General features: G+C 45.7%; 1 protein-coding gene across 1 annotated transcript; it reads left to right on the forward strand.

Annotated features, from left to right (window-relative positions):
* The first annotated feature begins 274 nt into the window (after window positions 1-274).
* On the forward strand, window positions 275-16238 carry LOC116971609 (transmembrane protease serine 9-like). The gene is made up of 6 exons (XM_033018844.1): window positions 275-377; window positions 4049-4211; window positions 10076-10341; window positions 11915-12061; window positions 12222-12358; window positions 16077-16238. The coding sequence occupies exons 1-6, from the start codon at window positions 275-277 to the stop codon at window positions 16236-16238; spliced, it is 978 nt and encodes a 325-aa protein (XP_032874735.1).
* The last annotated feature ends 367 nt before the right edge of the window (window positions 16239-16605 follow it).

The raw sequence follows: 16605 nt of genomic DNA on the forward strand, positions 1-16605 counted from the left end.
TTCTGCAGCAGATGCAGAAACCTAGAGGTTGCCCAACATTCTACTCCATGAGCTGAGTCATTGAGGCTTCAAGCTGGGACTGATCTATACACAGATGCTGCCTGACCCACTGAGTTCTTCCAGCACTGCCCTTTACTTGTGTGACTACTTGGGACTGATGATACCTAATGAACCCACGTTTCCATGTTTACCCAAAGCAAAATAAGCTGATTTCCATTTATTTTTTCTGCAGAAAAACAGAAGATTATTAGATTTTTAACATTTCCACCAGAAAATGAAAGTTTCAAAGGATGTCCTCTGGTTGACTGCAGCTGTTGTTGTCATTCTGCTCATTGCCTCAGTCGCTGCAATTATTCTGGCAAAATATTACACAAAAGGTGAGCAGAAAGTGGTTACGGGGAGAAGGCAGGAGAATGGGGTTGGGAGGGAATGATAGATCAGCCATGATTCTTCTTGTGTGTGGCGTGCACAGCCTAAAGTTGTAGGACAACTTGTTCTATTTGATCTTATTTGATTGTGCACGCCGGGTTGATTGCATTCGTCAAAACAGGGCGGACCACGTGAAGGTTGCAATCTCCCACCCCAACCATGATTGAATGGCGGAGTAGACTTGTAACGCCAATTGGTGTAACTAAATACATTGGCAGGGAACATTTAACCGCAATGTCCATAGAACATACAACATGGGAACAGACTCTGGCCCACAATGTGCTGAACACCATACCATGATGCCCTCTGTTCCCTGCATGTCCATGAGTCCCTGTAATACTACTGTTGTATGTGTCTCTAGCACCACCCCTGGCAGCATCCACCGCCCTCTGTATAAATATTATCCTGCATATTTTAACCTTTGCTCCTCTCACCTTAAAGTTATGTCCTCTAATGTTGAATATTTCTACAGGGTGTGGGAGAGGGTGAGGGGGCGGGGGCGGTGTGGAGGAGATGGTGAGGGGGTGGGAAGGGGGGAGGGGGGGGTGGTGTGAAGGTTCTGACTCTCTACCCTATCTATGTCTCGCATAATTTGATATACTTCTATCAGATTTCCCCTCAGCCTCTGATGCTCCAGAGAAAATAATCCAAATTTGTCCAACCTTGTAGCTAATACCTCTGATCCGGGCAGCATTTTGGTAAAAACTCGTACCCTCTCCAAAGCCTCCACATCCTTCCTGTAATGGGGCGACCAGAACTTCGCACAATACTCCAAATGCAGCCTAACCAATATCCTCAACAGCTCCAGACTGACCAAGTTGTCATACTGCCTGCATTTGGCCGATATTCCTCTAAACCCTTCTTATTCATATTTGTCTAAACGTCATAAAGCTTCTAGTGCTTTGTCTGGTATCTCGTTCCAGATACAGACTGCATACTTAAGTCAAAAGGTTGCCCCCGAGGTCCCTATTAAATCTATCTCCTCTCAACTTAAGCTGCCATCTAGTTTTAGAATCCTCTACACTGGGAAAAAGACTGAGTGTTCACTTTACGAATGAACCCATGATCTTGTACACCTCAATAAGGTCACCCCTCATCCTCCTGCACTCCAGCCTATCTAACCTCACCCTGTAACACAAGCCCAGGTAACATCCTGATGAATCTCTTCAACACCCTTGCAATTCAATGCCAGCCTTCCTGTATCTGGGTGAGCAGACCTGCACACACTGCTCCCAGCCACCGGTACAGCTGCATCATGATGTCCCAACTTCTGTATTTATTTCTAAGAAAATGTAATTAACAATTGCAGGAGAAAAGGAAAAGGTTGAGAACATTAGAGGCATGATTTAGAAAGCAGCTTAAAGAAGCACGACAAACAATTCAGATAATACTCTACAAAAACACAATAGTCAAACTCGAGAGCAATGGATGGGGCATAACAATAAATACTCTGAACCTATTCTGAATCTAGGTTACTGTCTGAAGAAAGATCTTGACCCAAAACGTCATCCATTCCTTCTCTCCAGAGATGCCCCTTAGAATAAAGGGGAGGCCATTTAAGACTGAGGTGAGAAAAAACTTTTTCACCCAGAGAGTTGTGAATTTGTGGAATTCCCTGCCACAGAGGGCAGTGGATGGATTTAAGAGAGAGTTAGATAGAGCTCTAGGGGGCTAGTGGAATCAAGGGATATGGGGAGAAGGCAGGCACGGGTTAGTGATTGGGGACGATCAGCCATGATCACAATGAATGGCTGTGCTGGCTTGAAGGGCTGAATGGCCTCCTCCTTCACCTATTTTCTATGTTTCTATGCTGCCTGTCCCACTGAGTTACTCCAGCATTCTGTGTCTATCTTCGGTGTAAACCAGCATCTGTAGTTCCTTCCTACACAATGGTTTCTGCAGAGCAGTACAATGAGTTGTGGGTACAATATCTTTGTGTGACTGTAATGACCACATCTCTAACTTGAGGAGCAGCTCCTCGGTTTCAGTTGACAGAGGTACAGTGAAGAGCTTGTGTCCAGATTGCGGCTCTCTGCTCCACTGACAGTCAACTGTGCACATTCATTTGCTCTGACCTTCCATGTAGTTACAATGTCGCTGTACAATCACATCTCTATCTTTCAGCGACTTCAAATAAACCGACTATGGAATTTCCTGGAATTGGAGATCTGTCTTCAATTAATGAAAGTAAGTTGGAAGTATTTTATTCCTGTATTTATCTGAAGCAGAATAAACTCCCTGTCACCCACTCCTTGTTGACTGATGTTGAAATGTCAGTTTTGTACAAATCCCTCCATAGCTTCCCTTCCTCTTGTAAACACTGAGGACAGAACAGTGACACAGCCGAAGCAGCGCCAGAGACCCAAGTTCGATCCTGCCCTTTGGTGCTGTCTGAGCACCATTTGGTACCAGTACCATCTTTTAGATAAGTCATGCAGTGGTACAACGGTAGAGCTGGTGTCTTGCAGTGCCAGACACCCAGGTTCGATGCTGACTGTTGGTGCTGTCTGTGTGGAGTTTGCACGCTCTCGCTGTGACTGCATAGGTCTCTTCCGGGTGCTCCGGTATCTTCCCACATCCCAAAGACGTGGGTTTGTAGGTAAATTGGCTGCTGCACATTGCTGCAGTATGTAGGGAGTGGATGAGAAAGTGAGATAACATAGAACTGGTGTCAACAGGAGATCGATGGTCTCCATGGACTCTGTGGGCTGAAGGGCTTATTTTCATGATGTATCTTTTAATCGATTCATTCAATCTGGAGGCACGGTGGTGCATCAGTAAAGTTGTTGCCTTGCAGTGCTTGCACCACCGGAGACCCGGTTCTATCCCGACTACGGATGCTGTCCCATGACTGCATGTGTTTTCTCCAAGATCTTCGATTTCCTCCCACACTCCAAAGACGTACAAGTATGTGGGTTAATTGGCTTGGTGTAAGTGTAAATTGTCCCTAGTGTGTAGGATAGTGTTTATGTGCGGGAATTGCTGGTTGGTGCAGACTCGGTGGGCCGAAGGGCCTGTTTCCGCACTGTATCTCTAAACTAAAGAAGCCACATATCTGAAGAGGACTGCAGTGCAGGAAAATGGTTATTTTTTAAACCCTCATTCAGAAAAATAATAGAATCATTGAGTCAAACCGCACTGAATGATTGAATCGGCACAGAAATAGATTCTTCGGCCAAACCTGTCCAAGACCAAGATGTCCCATCTAAGCTAGTCCCATTTACCCACATGTGGCTCATATCCCTCTAAATCTTTCCTATCCATGTACCAGTCCAGGTATCTTTTAAATGTTTTATAGTTTTTAACTCAACTACCTCTGGCAGCTCGTTCCATACACCCGCCACCCTCTATCACCCTACTATGGCCTGCCTTTGGTTACAATGGACTTCAGTTTTGCTCTATAGTTACCTAGTATTATGGTCAGTAGTTGATTGTAATCTTGGTTCTTTTGCTTTAATGAGCCCATAAAGCTGCAGTCAGTAAGGATTATGTTGTTCCTTTGCCGATACATGCGACAATCTCACACTCTTGACTCTACTTTGATCTTGTGTCAAGGCCATTAATACAATAACGTTTAAAATGACTGCATCGGAACTAACGATCACTGCCTTGCTTACAGCATGTGGCTCCAGGATTGAACGATTCAGCCGGATAGTCGGTGGGACAAACGCAGCGAATGGCGAGTGGCCGTGGCAGGTTAGCCTGCAGGTCGGGAGTCACGTTTGTGGAGCTTCCATCATCTCCGACCGATGGCTCGTCTCTGCCGCTCACTGCTTCCAGAGGCAAGTCAAACTTCATTTACGCATCATCTCGTAGTTGACGAGAAATGTTGAGGCTCTGGTCAGGAAAAGGCAGTTCAGTTTAGTTTATTGTCACGTGTACCAAGGTACAGTGAAAAGCTTTTGTTGCCTGCTAACCAGTCAGCAGAAATACAATACATGATTACAATCGAGCCACTTAGTGTACAGATACATGATAAGGGAATAACGTTTAATGCAAGGTAAAGTCAGTAAAATCCAATCAAGGATAGTCCGAGGGTCACCAATGAGGTAGATAGTAGTTCAGCACTGCTCTCTGGTTGTGGTAGGATGGTTCAGTTGCCTGATAACAGCTGGGAAGAAACTGTCCCTGAATCTGGAGGTGTGCGTTTTCACACTTCTGTACCTCTTGCCTGATGGGAGAGGGGAGAAGAGGGAATGGCCAGGGTGCGACTGGTCCTTGATTATTCTTCTGGCCTTGCCGAGGCAGCGTGAGGTGTAGATGGAGTCAATAGAAGGGAGGTTGGTTTGTGTGATGGTCTGGGCTGCGTCCATAATTCGTTGAAATTTCTTGCAGTCTTGGATGGAGCTGTTCCCAAACCAAGCTGTGATACATCCCGATAAAATGCTTTCTATGGTGCATCTGTAGAAGTTGGTGAGAGTTGTACGGGACATGTCGAACTTCCTAAGCCTTCTAAAGAAGTGGAGGCGTTGGTGTGTTGTCTTGGTTGTTGCTTGTTCTTGGTCCAGGAGAAATTGTTGTGATATTGACTCCTAGGAATTTGAAGTTTTCAGCCATCTTTATTGCAGCACTGTTATTGCAAACTGGGGAATGTGAACCGCTTCACTTCCTGAAGTCCATCACTATCTCCTTTGTCTTGCTGACATTGAGAGAAAGGTTGTTGTCTCAACACCAGGACACGAGGTTCTCAATCTCCTTCCTGTACTCAATCTCATCATTATTTGATATCCAGCCCACAATGGTGGCGTTGTTGGATTTAGGCAGTTGGTATTGTGATTGCCTCTGAGTCGGGGAACTGCAGGCAGTGTCTGACATCAACAGTGTGAACATTGCTGATGGTCAGGAGCCACCAGCATTTAGAAAGGGACGTACTGATTGGAGATAGTCAGCATTGTTTTCGATTATTAACCATAGCAGGGGTTCCCAACCTGTGTCGTCCCGTTTACACCGGGCAACTTTTTGATGGTAAATTTATCCCCATCCTGTTTTGTTCAGTAAATCGAGTTCATACTTCTACCATAATGAAGCAACTGACGAAGGAACATTTTAAAATACTGTTTTTAACATTATTTTAAATTCCAAAATCAACGGATTTACCCCTGAGGGTAAATTTACTGTAGGTTGGGAACCCTTGGTCTATACGGACACTAACAATGCCTTGGGCAAGGCCTCACATTGGAGTCTTGCTTGGAAAAGATTAGTTCACATGGGATCCAAGGAAAACAAGCCAATTGACTTGTCTAGGATGGAGGACTCAAAGGGTGTATGTGGAGTGCTGGGTTTCTGATGCGAGGGAGTGCCACAGGGGTTAGTACTGGGTCCACTGAGTGTTTGGCTGTACGTTCGATTGGGGTGAAATTAGGAGGTAGTGACCATAATATGTTAAGTTCTAATCTATAATTTGAGAGGGAAAAGGGTAAATCGGAGGTGTCAATGTTACAGTTGAACTCGGGGGACTATGGAGCCATGAGGGAGGAGCTGGCCAAAGTTGACTGGAAATATACACTAGCAGGGATGACAGTGGAACAACAATGGCAGGTATTTCTGGGAATAATACAGAAGGTGCAGGATCAGTTCATTCCTAGGAGGAACAAAGATTCCAAGGGGAGTAAGGGGTGATCGTGGCTGTCCAGGGACGTCAGGGACAGTATAAAAATTAAAGCAAAGAACAACATCGCAAAGATGAGCAGGAAGCCAGAGGATTGGGTAATGTTTAAAGAGCATGTACTAGTGGCCAGAGGAACGGAAGTAAATCCACATTAGGCAGGAAATGGTGTTGGGTAGACTGATGGGACTGAAGGCTGATAAATCCCCAGGGCCTGATGGTCTGCATCCCACGGTACTTAAGGAAGTGGCTCTAGAAATTGTAGATGCATTGGTGATAATTTTCCACTGTTCTATAGACTCAGTATCAGTTCCTGTGGATTGGAGGGTAGCTAATGTTATCCCACTTTTTAAGAAAGGAGGGAGAGAGAAAACAGGGAATTATAGATGAGTTAGCCTGACATCGGTGGTGGGGAAGATGCTGGAGTCGATCATAAAAGATGAAATAGCGGCACATTTGTATAGCAGTAACAGGATGGGTCCGAGTCAGCATGGATTTACGAAGGGGATATCATGCTTGACTAATCTTCTGGAATGTTTTGAGGATGTAACTTGGAAAATGGACAAGGGAGGGGGGCCAATGGATGTAGTGTACCTGGACTTTCAGAAAACATTTGATAAGATCCCACATAGGAGATTAGTGGGCAGAATTAGGGCACATGGTATTGGGGGTAGAGTGCTGACATCGATAGAGAAGTGGTTGGCAGACAGGAAACAGAGAAGGGAATAACGGGTCCCTTTCAGAATGGCAGGCAGTGACTAGTGGGGTACCGAAAGGATCGGTGCTGGGACCGCAGCTATTTACAATATACATCAATGTTTTAGATGAAGGGATTCAAAGTAACATTAGCAAATTTGCAGATGACACAAACCTGGGTGGCAGTGTGAACTGTGAGGAGGATGAAGGGTGACTTGGACAGGTTGGATGAGTGGGAGGATGCCTGGCAGATGCAGTTTAATGTGGATAAATGTGAGGTTATCCACTTTGATAGCTAAAACAGGAAGGTAGATTATTATCTGTATGGTGTCAAGTTGGGAAAAGGGGAAGTACTACGGGATCTGGGGGTCCTTGTACATCAGTCAATGAAGGACAAAGGACATTTATTGTCACATACACCAATTGGTGCAGTGAAATTTGAGTTACCACGCAGCACACAAATAAGATAAACACAACACTGTAGAATTTAACATAAAACATAAACATCCTCCCACAGCGGAATCAATGTTTCCCACTGAGGGAAGACACCAAAGTTCAGTCTTCTTCTTGTTCACCCGTGGTCAGGGCCTATTGAGGACTCCGCAGTCGCCACAACGGTGGCCCAATGTTTCACGCCCACTCTCCGGGATGATCGGAGCTCCAATGTCGGAACGGAAGAACACTGAGCGGCTTGGAGTTTACGAATCGGCCGCATCCTACCGGAGACCGCGGCTCCCGAAGTCCACAGGCCGAGCTGGGCAGAGATCCAACGCTGGCGATCCTCGGCGAAAGATCCCAGGCCCCCGCGATGTTGAAGTCTGCGCCGCCCGCGGCCTGAAGCTCCGCAGACCACAGCTCACGGTGTTAAAGTCGGCAGGCCCAACACTTCGGAGCTCCAACATGACGATCCCTGTAGGGCATCGCCTGCTCCGCGATGGAATTCAGTGCTCCACCGCCGCTGAAGCTCTGGCCGGTCTCCGGCAGGAAAGGCCGCACCAATCCAGATGGTAGGCCACGAGGAGGGGGCGAAGATGTGGCTCGGAGAATAGACGCATCCTCGACCACGTAGTGACTGAGAAAACTGTTTTCCCCCTTCAAACGACCTCCAAAAACAAACTTTTTGACAGACTAAATATAACACAAATAACAATGAAAGTAAGCATGCAGGTACAGCAGGCAGTGAAGAAAGCGAATGGCATGTTGGCCTTTATAACAAGAGGAGTTGAGTATAGGAGAAAAGAATGGCCTACTCCTGCACCCATTGTCTATTGTCTAAAATGGCACTAAATTTGCCAGTAACATAAAAGTTGTGGTATTTTATATATTGAGGAAGGATATCTAAGTTTGCAACAGTTTCTAGATCAGTTGAGAAGATGGGGCAAGGAATGATCAATGGAATTGAACTCTGAGACGTGTGAAGTTTCACACTTTGGCATGTCCTAGCCTGGTGGACAGTACAAAAGTTGAAACCTGCACCATCAAGAAGAGCTTCTCCCACTTATCGGATTGCTAAACAGTCCTCCCATGACCTACCTTGTTCCTGTCTCAACTACCTCTGGCTGCTTGTTCCATATACCCACCATCATCTTTAGTTTAGTTTAGAGATACAGTGCAGAAACATGCCCTTTGGTCCACTGAATCGGTGCTGACCATTGATCCCCACACACTTGCACTATCTTACTACACTAGGGACAATTTACAATTGTGCCAAGCCAATTGGCCTACAAACCTGTAAGTTGTTGAGTGTGGGAGGAAACCCGAGCACCCAGAGAAACCCCATGTGGTCACGGGGGGAACGTACTAACTCTGTACAGACAGCATCTGTTGTCAGGGTTGAGGATTGGTGTGGACAGTGGGACTGTTTCTGTGCTGTGACTGTGCCAGGGTGACAGCCTGGGTTTGAGTAGGGCGAGTCCAGCATCAAGAGTGTTTAATACCAATATCTTCCCAGCTGTCATCGGATCGGGCAACTGAACCATCCTCTCACCAACTAGAGAGCGGTCCTAACCTCCCATCTACCTCATTGGAGACCCTCGGACTATCTTTAATCAGACTTTACTGGGCTTTACCTTGTACTAAATGTTATTCCCTTCATCTTGTATCTATACACTGGATGACTTGATTGTAATCATGTATTGTCTTTCCGTTGACTGGATAGCACACAACAAAAAGCTATTTACTGTACCTCGGTACACGTGACAATAAACTAAATTAAACTAAACTTTAATGACTACTACTAGGTGACGATACCAGTGCAAAACTGGAGTCCGAAGTTCAAACAAAGACACAGTCCATACTACAATATTGTTGCAGACTTCATAAATTTCCCTCAGGGGTTCAATGAAGTCTTATTATTATCATCATCATCATCATCATCATCATGAGCCTTGGTTGAGTTCAGCTTAGTTGATTGGCTGGGAAGAAGCTGTTCTCCAACCTGGAGGACATGTTCTGCTGGGTCCTGGAGGACATGTTCTGCTGGGTCCTTTACCACCTTCCCAATTGCAGCAGTGACGTGGGAAGGGTACAGGGAAGGTTTACAAGGATGTTGCCAGGACTCGTGGGACTGAGCTACAGGGAGATGTTGAGCAGGTTAGGACTTTATTCCTTAGTGCAGGGAGACGAGGGGTGATCTTATAGGTATATAAAATCAGGAGGGGAAAATGTAGAGTGAACGCACAGTCTATTTTACCCAGAGTATGGGAATCAAAAACCAGAGGACATCAGTTTAGGGTGAGGGGAAAGATTTAATAGGAACATGAGGAGCATCTTTTCACTCGGAGAGTAGTGAGTGTATGGAATGAGCTGCCAGAGGCAGGTTACCATTGCAACATTTAAAAGACGTTTGAACAGGTACATGGGACGGAAAGATTTTGGTGGAATATGGGTCAAATGTGGGCAGGTGGGGCTAGGGTCAATGGGGCACCTTGGTTAGCATGGATAAGCTGATCTGAAGGGCCTGTTTCCACGCTGCACGGCTCAGAAATGAGGGGGATGTGGGTCCCTGATGCCTGTTTGAGGCAGAGCCTCTTGTAGGTCCCTCTGGTGGTGGGGAGGTCAGTAGCTGTGATGGACCGGGTAATGTCTACCAGTCTGCGTTCTGTGTTCCTGGGGCTTGGGGTTTCTGAACCTTGTCAGGATGCTCTTCACTATACAATTGCAGAGGTTCAATAAAGTATTTAGCAACACCAAATCTCCTCAATGTTCTCATGAAATGGAGGCATGAATGAGCTTTCTTGTTGATTGCATTAATGTGTTAGGTCCAGATCGCCCAGGAACTGGCAGCTGGGATTTGTGTAATGAATCTGTGTGTTAATGACATTGTATGTTGATGTTTGTTTAAAGTGCCTACGCCCACCCCTCATATTGGAAAGCTTACATGGGGTCTGTGATGCTTGGAGTAGGAATGTCCAGAAGCATCAGAAGAATCATGACCCACCCCAACTACAGCATCCCGAGGAACTTCAACAATGACATTGCTGTATTGGAGCTCTCTTCCCCTCTCATCTTCAATGACTTCATCCAGCCTATCTGCCTGCCACCCAGCAGCAAGGTGTTCCCACCTGGCGAAAGATGCACCATCACAGGCTGGGGAACACTTGCCTTCGAAGGTTAGATGTTCCTAAATGTAAAATGTTGGCTTCATTCTGTCAATGCTATCATTCTTCTGTTCTGCAATGCAATTCGAACCACTGATCTATAAAACTGATGCGCTACAATGCTGCACAGGTCAAAGGAGTTCTCTCTGCTCCTGCCCAGAGATCAACAATTAATCATTGTTTAGGATACACATTTGCTGATGGGCTCAATGCTCTAGATGTTTCAAGATTATATTATATTACTCTCAATGCGATTCATGTTTTAGCTCTTGATTTCATCAAGTTAACATCTACTTATAGCACATGAACAGCAAATGCAATGTGTGTATATTATTGTCATGTGTACAGAGAAAAGCTTTGCATGCTCTCCCCAATCAGATCAGATAATGCTACACATTAGCATTATCTGATCTGATTGGGGAGAGCATGCAAAGCTTTTCTCTGTACACATGACAATAATATACACACATTGCATTTGCTGTTCTGGTGCTTTAAGTAGATGTTAACTTGATGAAATCAAGAGCTAAAACATGAATCGCATTGAGAGTAATTTAATATAATCTTGAAACATCTAGAGCATTGAGCCCATCAGCAAATGTGTATCCTAAACAATGATTAATTGTTGATCTCTGGGCAGGAGCAGAGATAACTCCTTTGACCTGTGTAGGAAGGAACTGCTGATTTATGCCGTAGATAGACACAAAATGCTGGAGTAACTCAGGGGGTCAGGCAGCATCTCTGGAGAGGAGAAATGGGTGACGTTTTGGGTCAAAGTCTGAAGAAGGGCATTGATCCAAAACGTCACCCATTCCTTCTCTCCAGAGATGCTGCCTGCTCCACTGAGTTACTCCAGAATTTTGTGTCTATCTTCCTTTGACCTGTAAGTCCACACTGCTCGCTACGTCTCAGACACTTAGGAGAAAGACTGGGTGAAGGAACGTACACTGGATGTTTCTTCCTTTTGCCCAGTGGGATTAACGGAAGGTTCATTGTACAAGTGCAAAGCTGCAGCGATCAGCAGAGTTGGTTTATAGACACACAGCTGGAGTAACTCAACGGGTAGTGACCGCTGAGTTACTCCAGCTTTTTGTCTGTTTGGTTTAAACCAGCATCTTCTATTCCTTAATACACATAACTGGTTTATAGTTGGAATGTCATTTAAAGGATAGAGATTCTTTGAGTATTGGCATGACCTTGTATTCTGTCAAAGAATCGGGCCCTTTGGCCCAACTTGCCCACACCGGCCAACATGCCCCATCTACACTGGTCCCACGTGCCTGCATTAGGCCCATATCCCTCTGTCCTTTACCTGTCTGCATGTTCCATACACCCACCACCCTTTGTGTGGGGGAGAATAAAGTTGCCGCGGGTTCCTATTAAATCCCCCCCCCCCCCCCCCCCCCCCCCCCCCTACCACCAATGTATGGTTCTTGATTCCCCTACTGTGGGGGGAAAAGGCCATGATTCACCCTTCTGTTCCTCATGACTTTGTTCACTTCTATCGATCACCCCTCGGTCTTCTGTGCTCCAAGGAAGAGTCCAAGGCTACTCAATAGAGTGCCACCTGCTCAACCTCTCCCTGTAGCTCGGGTCCTCCAGTCTCCTGAGGAGGTCGAGGCGCTGGTACACCTTGACTGTCACATCAATGTGGTTGGTCCACGACAGACCATTGATATTGTTAACGCCAGGGAATTTGAAGCTCGCAACCATTTCCACTTCAGCACCATTGATGGTGCTTGATGCATGCACTTCATCATGCTCCCTGCATCATGCCAACTCCAGGCAAGATGTCTGATACTGGCAGCAGGGCAGGAGTGAGTGATCAGTCCACATTCAGCTGCTTGCAATGAGTGACCTGTTGGCTCCTGTGCAACTACTGCTCTGTTTTCCAGGTTCACTTGCCACGATCCTTCAGAAAGCAGTCGTGCATATCATCAGTAGCCAAAGATGCAAGCGTGTCTACAGGCACCTGGTCACTGAGAAGATGATCTGTGCAGGGATCATGGCCGGAGGAGTCGATGCCTGTCAGGTAACCTGTTAACTATTGATGTTACATTGTCTTTGCTCGTATTACTAATTATAGTCTTGTAGGATTAGAGCTAAAACAGACCATTCGGCCCGTCTTGTCCATGCTGACGAAGTTGACATATAGAGCTACTCCCATTTGCGTGTGTTGGGGCCACAACCCTCCATCTTCCTCTCCATCAATTTGTCCGAATATTGTCCTAGTCCTATTAGTCTCTGCTTCTATCATTTCCTCTGGCAGCTTGCTCCAGATGCAAAACATTCGGCCTGAGGTCCCTTTGTCCTTTCACATTGAGCCTGGTTCCTCTGGGTTTTGGACTGCTCGACCCTGGGGGGAAGAGACTAGAAACATAGAAAATAGGTGCAGGAGTAGGCCATTCGGCCCTTCATGCCTGCACCGCCATCCAATATGATCATGGCTGATCATCCAACTCGGTATCCTGTACCTGCCTTCTCTCCATACCCCCTGATCCCTTTAGCCACAAGGGCTACATCTAACTCCCTCTTAAATATAGCCAATGAACTGGCCTCAACTACCTTCTGTGGCAGAAAATTCCAGAGATTCACCACTCTGTGTGAAAAATGTTTTTCTCATCTCGGTCCTAAAGGATTTCCCCCTTATCCTTAAACTGTGACCCCTTGTTCTGGACTTCCCAACATCGGGAACAATCTTCCTGCATCTAGCCTGTCCAACCCCTTAAGAATTTTGTAAGTTTCTATAAGATCCCCCCTCAATCTTCTAAATTCTAGCGAGTACAAGCCAAGCCTATCCAGTCTTTCTTCATATGAAAGTCCTGACATCCCAGGAATCAGTCTGGTGAACCTTCTCTGTACTCCCTCTATGGCAAGAATGTCTTTCCTCAGATTAGGAGACCAAAACTGTACACAATACTCCAGGTGTGGTCTCACCAATACCCTGTACAACAGCAGTAGAACCTCCCTGCTCATACTCAAATCCTTTTGCTATGAATGCTAACATACCATTCGCTTTCTTCACTGCCTGCTGCACCTACATGCCTACTTTCAATGTCTGGTGTACCATGACACCCAGGTCTCGTTGCATCTCCCCTTTTCCTAACCAGCCACCATTCAGATAATAGTCTACTTTCCTGTTTTTGCCACCCAAGTGGATAACCTCACATTTATCCACATCATACTGCATCTGCCATGCATTTGCCCACTCACCCAGCCTATCCAAGTCACCTTGCAGCCTCCTAGCATCCTCCTCACAGCTAACACTGCCCCCCAGATTCGTGTCATCCGCAAACTTGGAGATGTTGCATTCAATTCCCTTGTCCAAATCATTAATATATATTGTAAATAGCTGGGGTCCCAGCACTGAGCCTTGCGGTACCCCACTAGTCACTGCCTGCCATTCTGAAAAGGACCCGTTTACTCCTAAGCTTTGCTTCCTGTCTACCAGCCAGTTCTCTATCCACATCAATAATGAACCACCAATACCGTGTGCTTTAAGTTTGTATACTAATCTCTTAAGTGGGGGCCTTGTCGAAAGCCTTCTGGAAGTCCAGATATAACACATACACTGGTTCTCCCTTATCCACTCTACTAGTTACATCCTTGAAAAATTCTATAAGATTCTTCAGACATGATTTACCTTTCATAAATCCATGCTGACTTTGACCAATGATTTCACCTCTTTCCCAATGTGCTGCTATCCCATCTTTAATAACTGACTCTAGCAGTTTCCCCACTATCGATGTTGGACTAACTGGTCTGTAATTACCCGTTTTCTGTCTCCCATCCCTTTTTAAAAAGTGGGGTTACATTAGCTACCCTCCAATCCTCAGGAACTACTCCAGAATCTAAAGAGTTTTGAAAAATTATCACTAATGCATCCACTATTTCTGAGGCTACTTCCTTAAGTACTCTGGGATGCAGCCTATCTGGCCCTGGGGATTTATCGGCCTTTAATCCATTCAATTTACCTAACACCACTTCCCGGCTAACCTGGATTTCACTCAGTTCCTCCATCTCATTTGACCCCCGGTCCCCTGCTATTTCAGGCAGATTATTTATGTCTTCCTTAGTGAAGCCAGACGAAAGTAGTTATTCAATTGGTCTGCCATGTCCTTGTTCCTCATGATCAATTCACCTGTTTCTGACTGCAGGGGACTAGTTGTTCACTTTACTAATGCCTCTCATGATCTTGTACACCTCAGTTTGTGGAGTGCATCAGGGATTGATCTTGGAACAAACGGGTGTTTTAATATTTGAGCACGTGTCTGGAAGCATTGATGAGGTGTTGTGGTCGATGGATAGCAGGAAATAGTCCAGTTGCAGCTTGCAGGTGAACAAGACGGGACTATAAGAGGAAATATAATGGGATCAAGGTGAAGTCAGATGTCTGAGCCAGAAGGAACATGGGCTGAGAGACTTGTTAGCAGGTGAACTGTGGAGATCTTCATTAGTTTGGGCATTGTGGCATGGGCTGGGGGAGAGGGACTGAGGGGGGAGCGGGAGAGAGGACTACGGGTGTGGCGTGGGGTGATAGGGCTGTAGTGAGACCGGAAGAACCAGAGCCAAAGACTGAATAGCTTGTGTTTAAATCTTGTGTGTAACATCAAACAGATGTCAAGTGCTTCCATGGGATTCCTAAATAGGCCAATGCTCTGACCCCTCTCACCCTGGCCACAAATTCTTTGAATCACTTCCCTCTGGAAGGTGACTCCGGACTGTCAAAGCCGCCACAGCCAGACATAAAAACAGCTTTTTCCCCACGAGTAGTAGCTCTACTCAATAACCAAAAGTCTGTAGCCTCCTTTTGGTATTTTATTTCATTCACATGTTTAAACTATAATGTTTTATTCTTAATGTTTTAATGCTTTATTCTTGTTTACTGTCTAGCGTGTCACTTGCGTGCGGACCAGCAATGCCAATTCCTTTTATGTGAACATATTTGGCCAATAGACTTATTCATTCATTCTTTCAACATTTGGCATCAGTTTTCACAGTGGAGGCAGAGAAATATCCCAACATTCAGGGAGAGTTAATCTCGAGTAAGGAGGGGCAGGAGGGGTAAAGGTGGATAATTAGTAGAGCCGAGGGTCTGTGGGGAAGGGTGTTGAAGGAAGGGCCCTTGCAGTGAGTGGCTGGAATGTTTCCCAATTTAATCTGCTCCTGGAAGGTGCCGGTAGATTGGTCAAGGGCCAGCGTGGGAGGAAGACAGAAGCAGGAATTATAGGACCATTAGTTTAACACCTATTCGTGGGAAGATGCTGGTGTCAATAATCAGTTATGAAACGATCATTCATCAAACCTGGTCAATAGGTTTTGATCATGGATTGAATCACGCTAGATAAATAGCTAGATAAACATGCTAGTGTTTGAGTGGAATTTCCCTCTTTCCGTTGTGACTGTGTCATTGTCACCACACATTGAGTAACGCACCAGGTGATGTCTTAGTAACATTACTGTGGAGTAATTATCTAGTTGCTGACACAGCATTCTGATTACAGATGCTGTCTGTACGGAGTTTGTACGTTCTTCCAATTACCCTGTGGGTTTTCTCTGGGTGCCCCGGTTTCCTCCCACACTCCAGAGACATGCGGGTTTGCAGATTAATTTGGCTTTGGTTAGAAGTGTGTGTAGGATAGTGCAGTGTATGGGATTGCTGGTCGGCATGGACTGAGTGGGCTGAAGAGTCTGTTTCCGTGCTGTATCTCTAAACTGAACGAAACAATTGCCTTCCTCATCTTTTGCAGGGCGACTCGGGAGGTCCGTTGGTTTGCAGAGATCGTGATAAGACTTGGTTTCTTGCTGGAATCGTCAGCTATGGGATTAAATGTGCGAGTCCCAACATACCAGGAGTGTATTCTCGTGTGACATCCCTGCGAGACTGGGTGGAGCAGGAAACTGGGATATAGATGGGATGCATTTGCATCTCTCAGCGTGCTCCGTTCATTCCTATTGCATGATCACATTGTTTCTAAAATCTATTCCTAGCGTCGCAAAGACGCCACTAATGTAATTTTTATATCCATGGAATCCGCAACTTTGCAGATGGCTTTGTTTTGGCAAATTCTTGATGCAAGCTTGTTGATGGTCTAACGAGGTCATTGTTTTGTGAGTAGGAGTTCCAGTTGCAGAAACCTACACGTTTTTATCACAGGGTTATCACACGCGGGCTTCTCCGGGACACCTTTAGAGTAGGTTCACACAATTAGAATTATATTTAGGGTTGGGGTTAACGGCAGCCCCAGTCAGCTGCTGCCTCAGTTTAATTTAAGTAGA

This window comes from Amblyraja radiata, chromosome 3 (genome assembly GCF_010909765.2).
Source record: "Amblyraja radiata isolate CabotCenter1 chromosome 3, sAmbRad1.1.pri, whole genome shotgun sequence".
Lineage (NCBI taxonomy): Eukaryota > Metazoa > Chordata > Chondrichthyes > Rajiformes > Rajidae > Amblyraja > Amblyraja radiata.

Coding starts and splice junctions, on each gene's coding strand:
- LOC116971609 (XM_033018844.1), top strand. CDS start 275: ATGAAAGTTTCAAAGGATGTCCTCTGGTTGACTGCAGCTGTTGTTGTC. Junction 378..4,048: donor GGCAAAATATTACACAAAAG/GTGAGCAGAAAG, acceptor CCTTGCTTACAG/CATGTGGCTCCAGGATTGAA. Junction 12,359..16,076: donor GAGGAGTCGATGCCTGTCAG/GTAACCTGTTAA, acceptor CATCTTTTGCAG/GGCGACTCGGGAGGTCCGTT.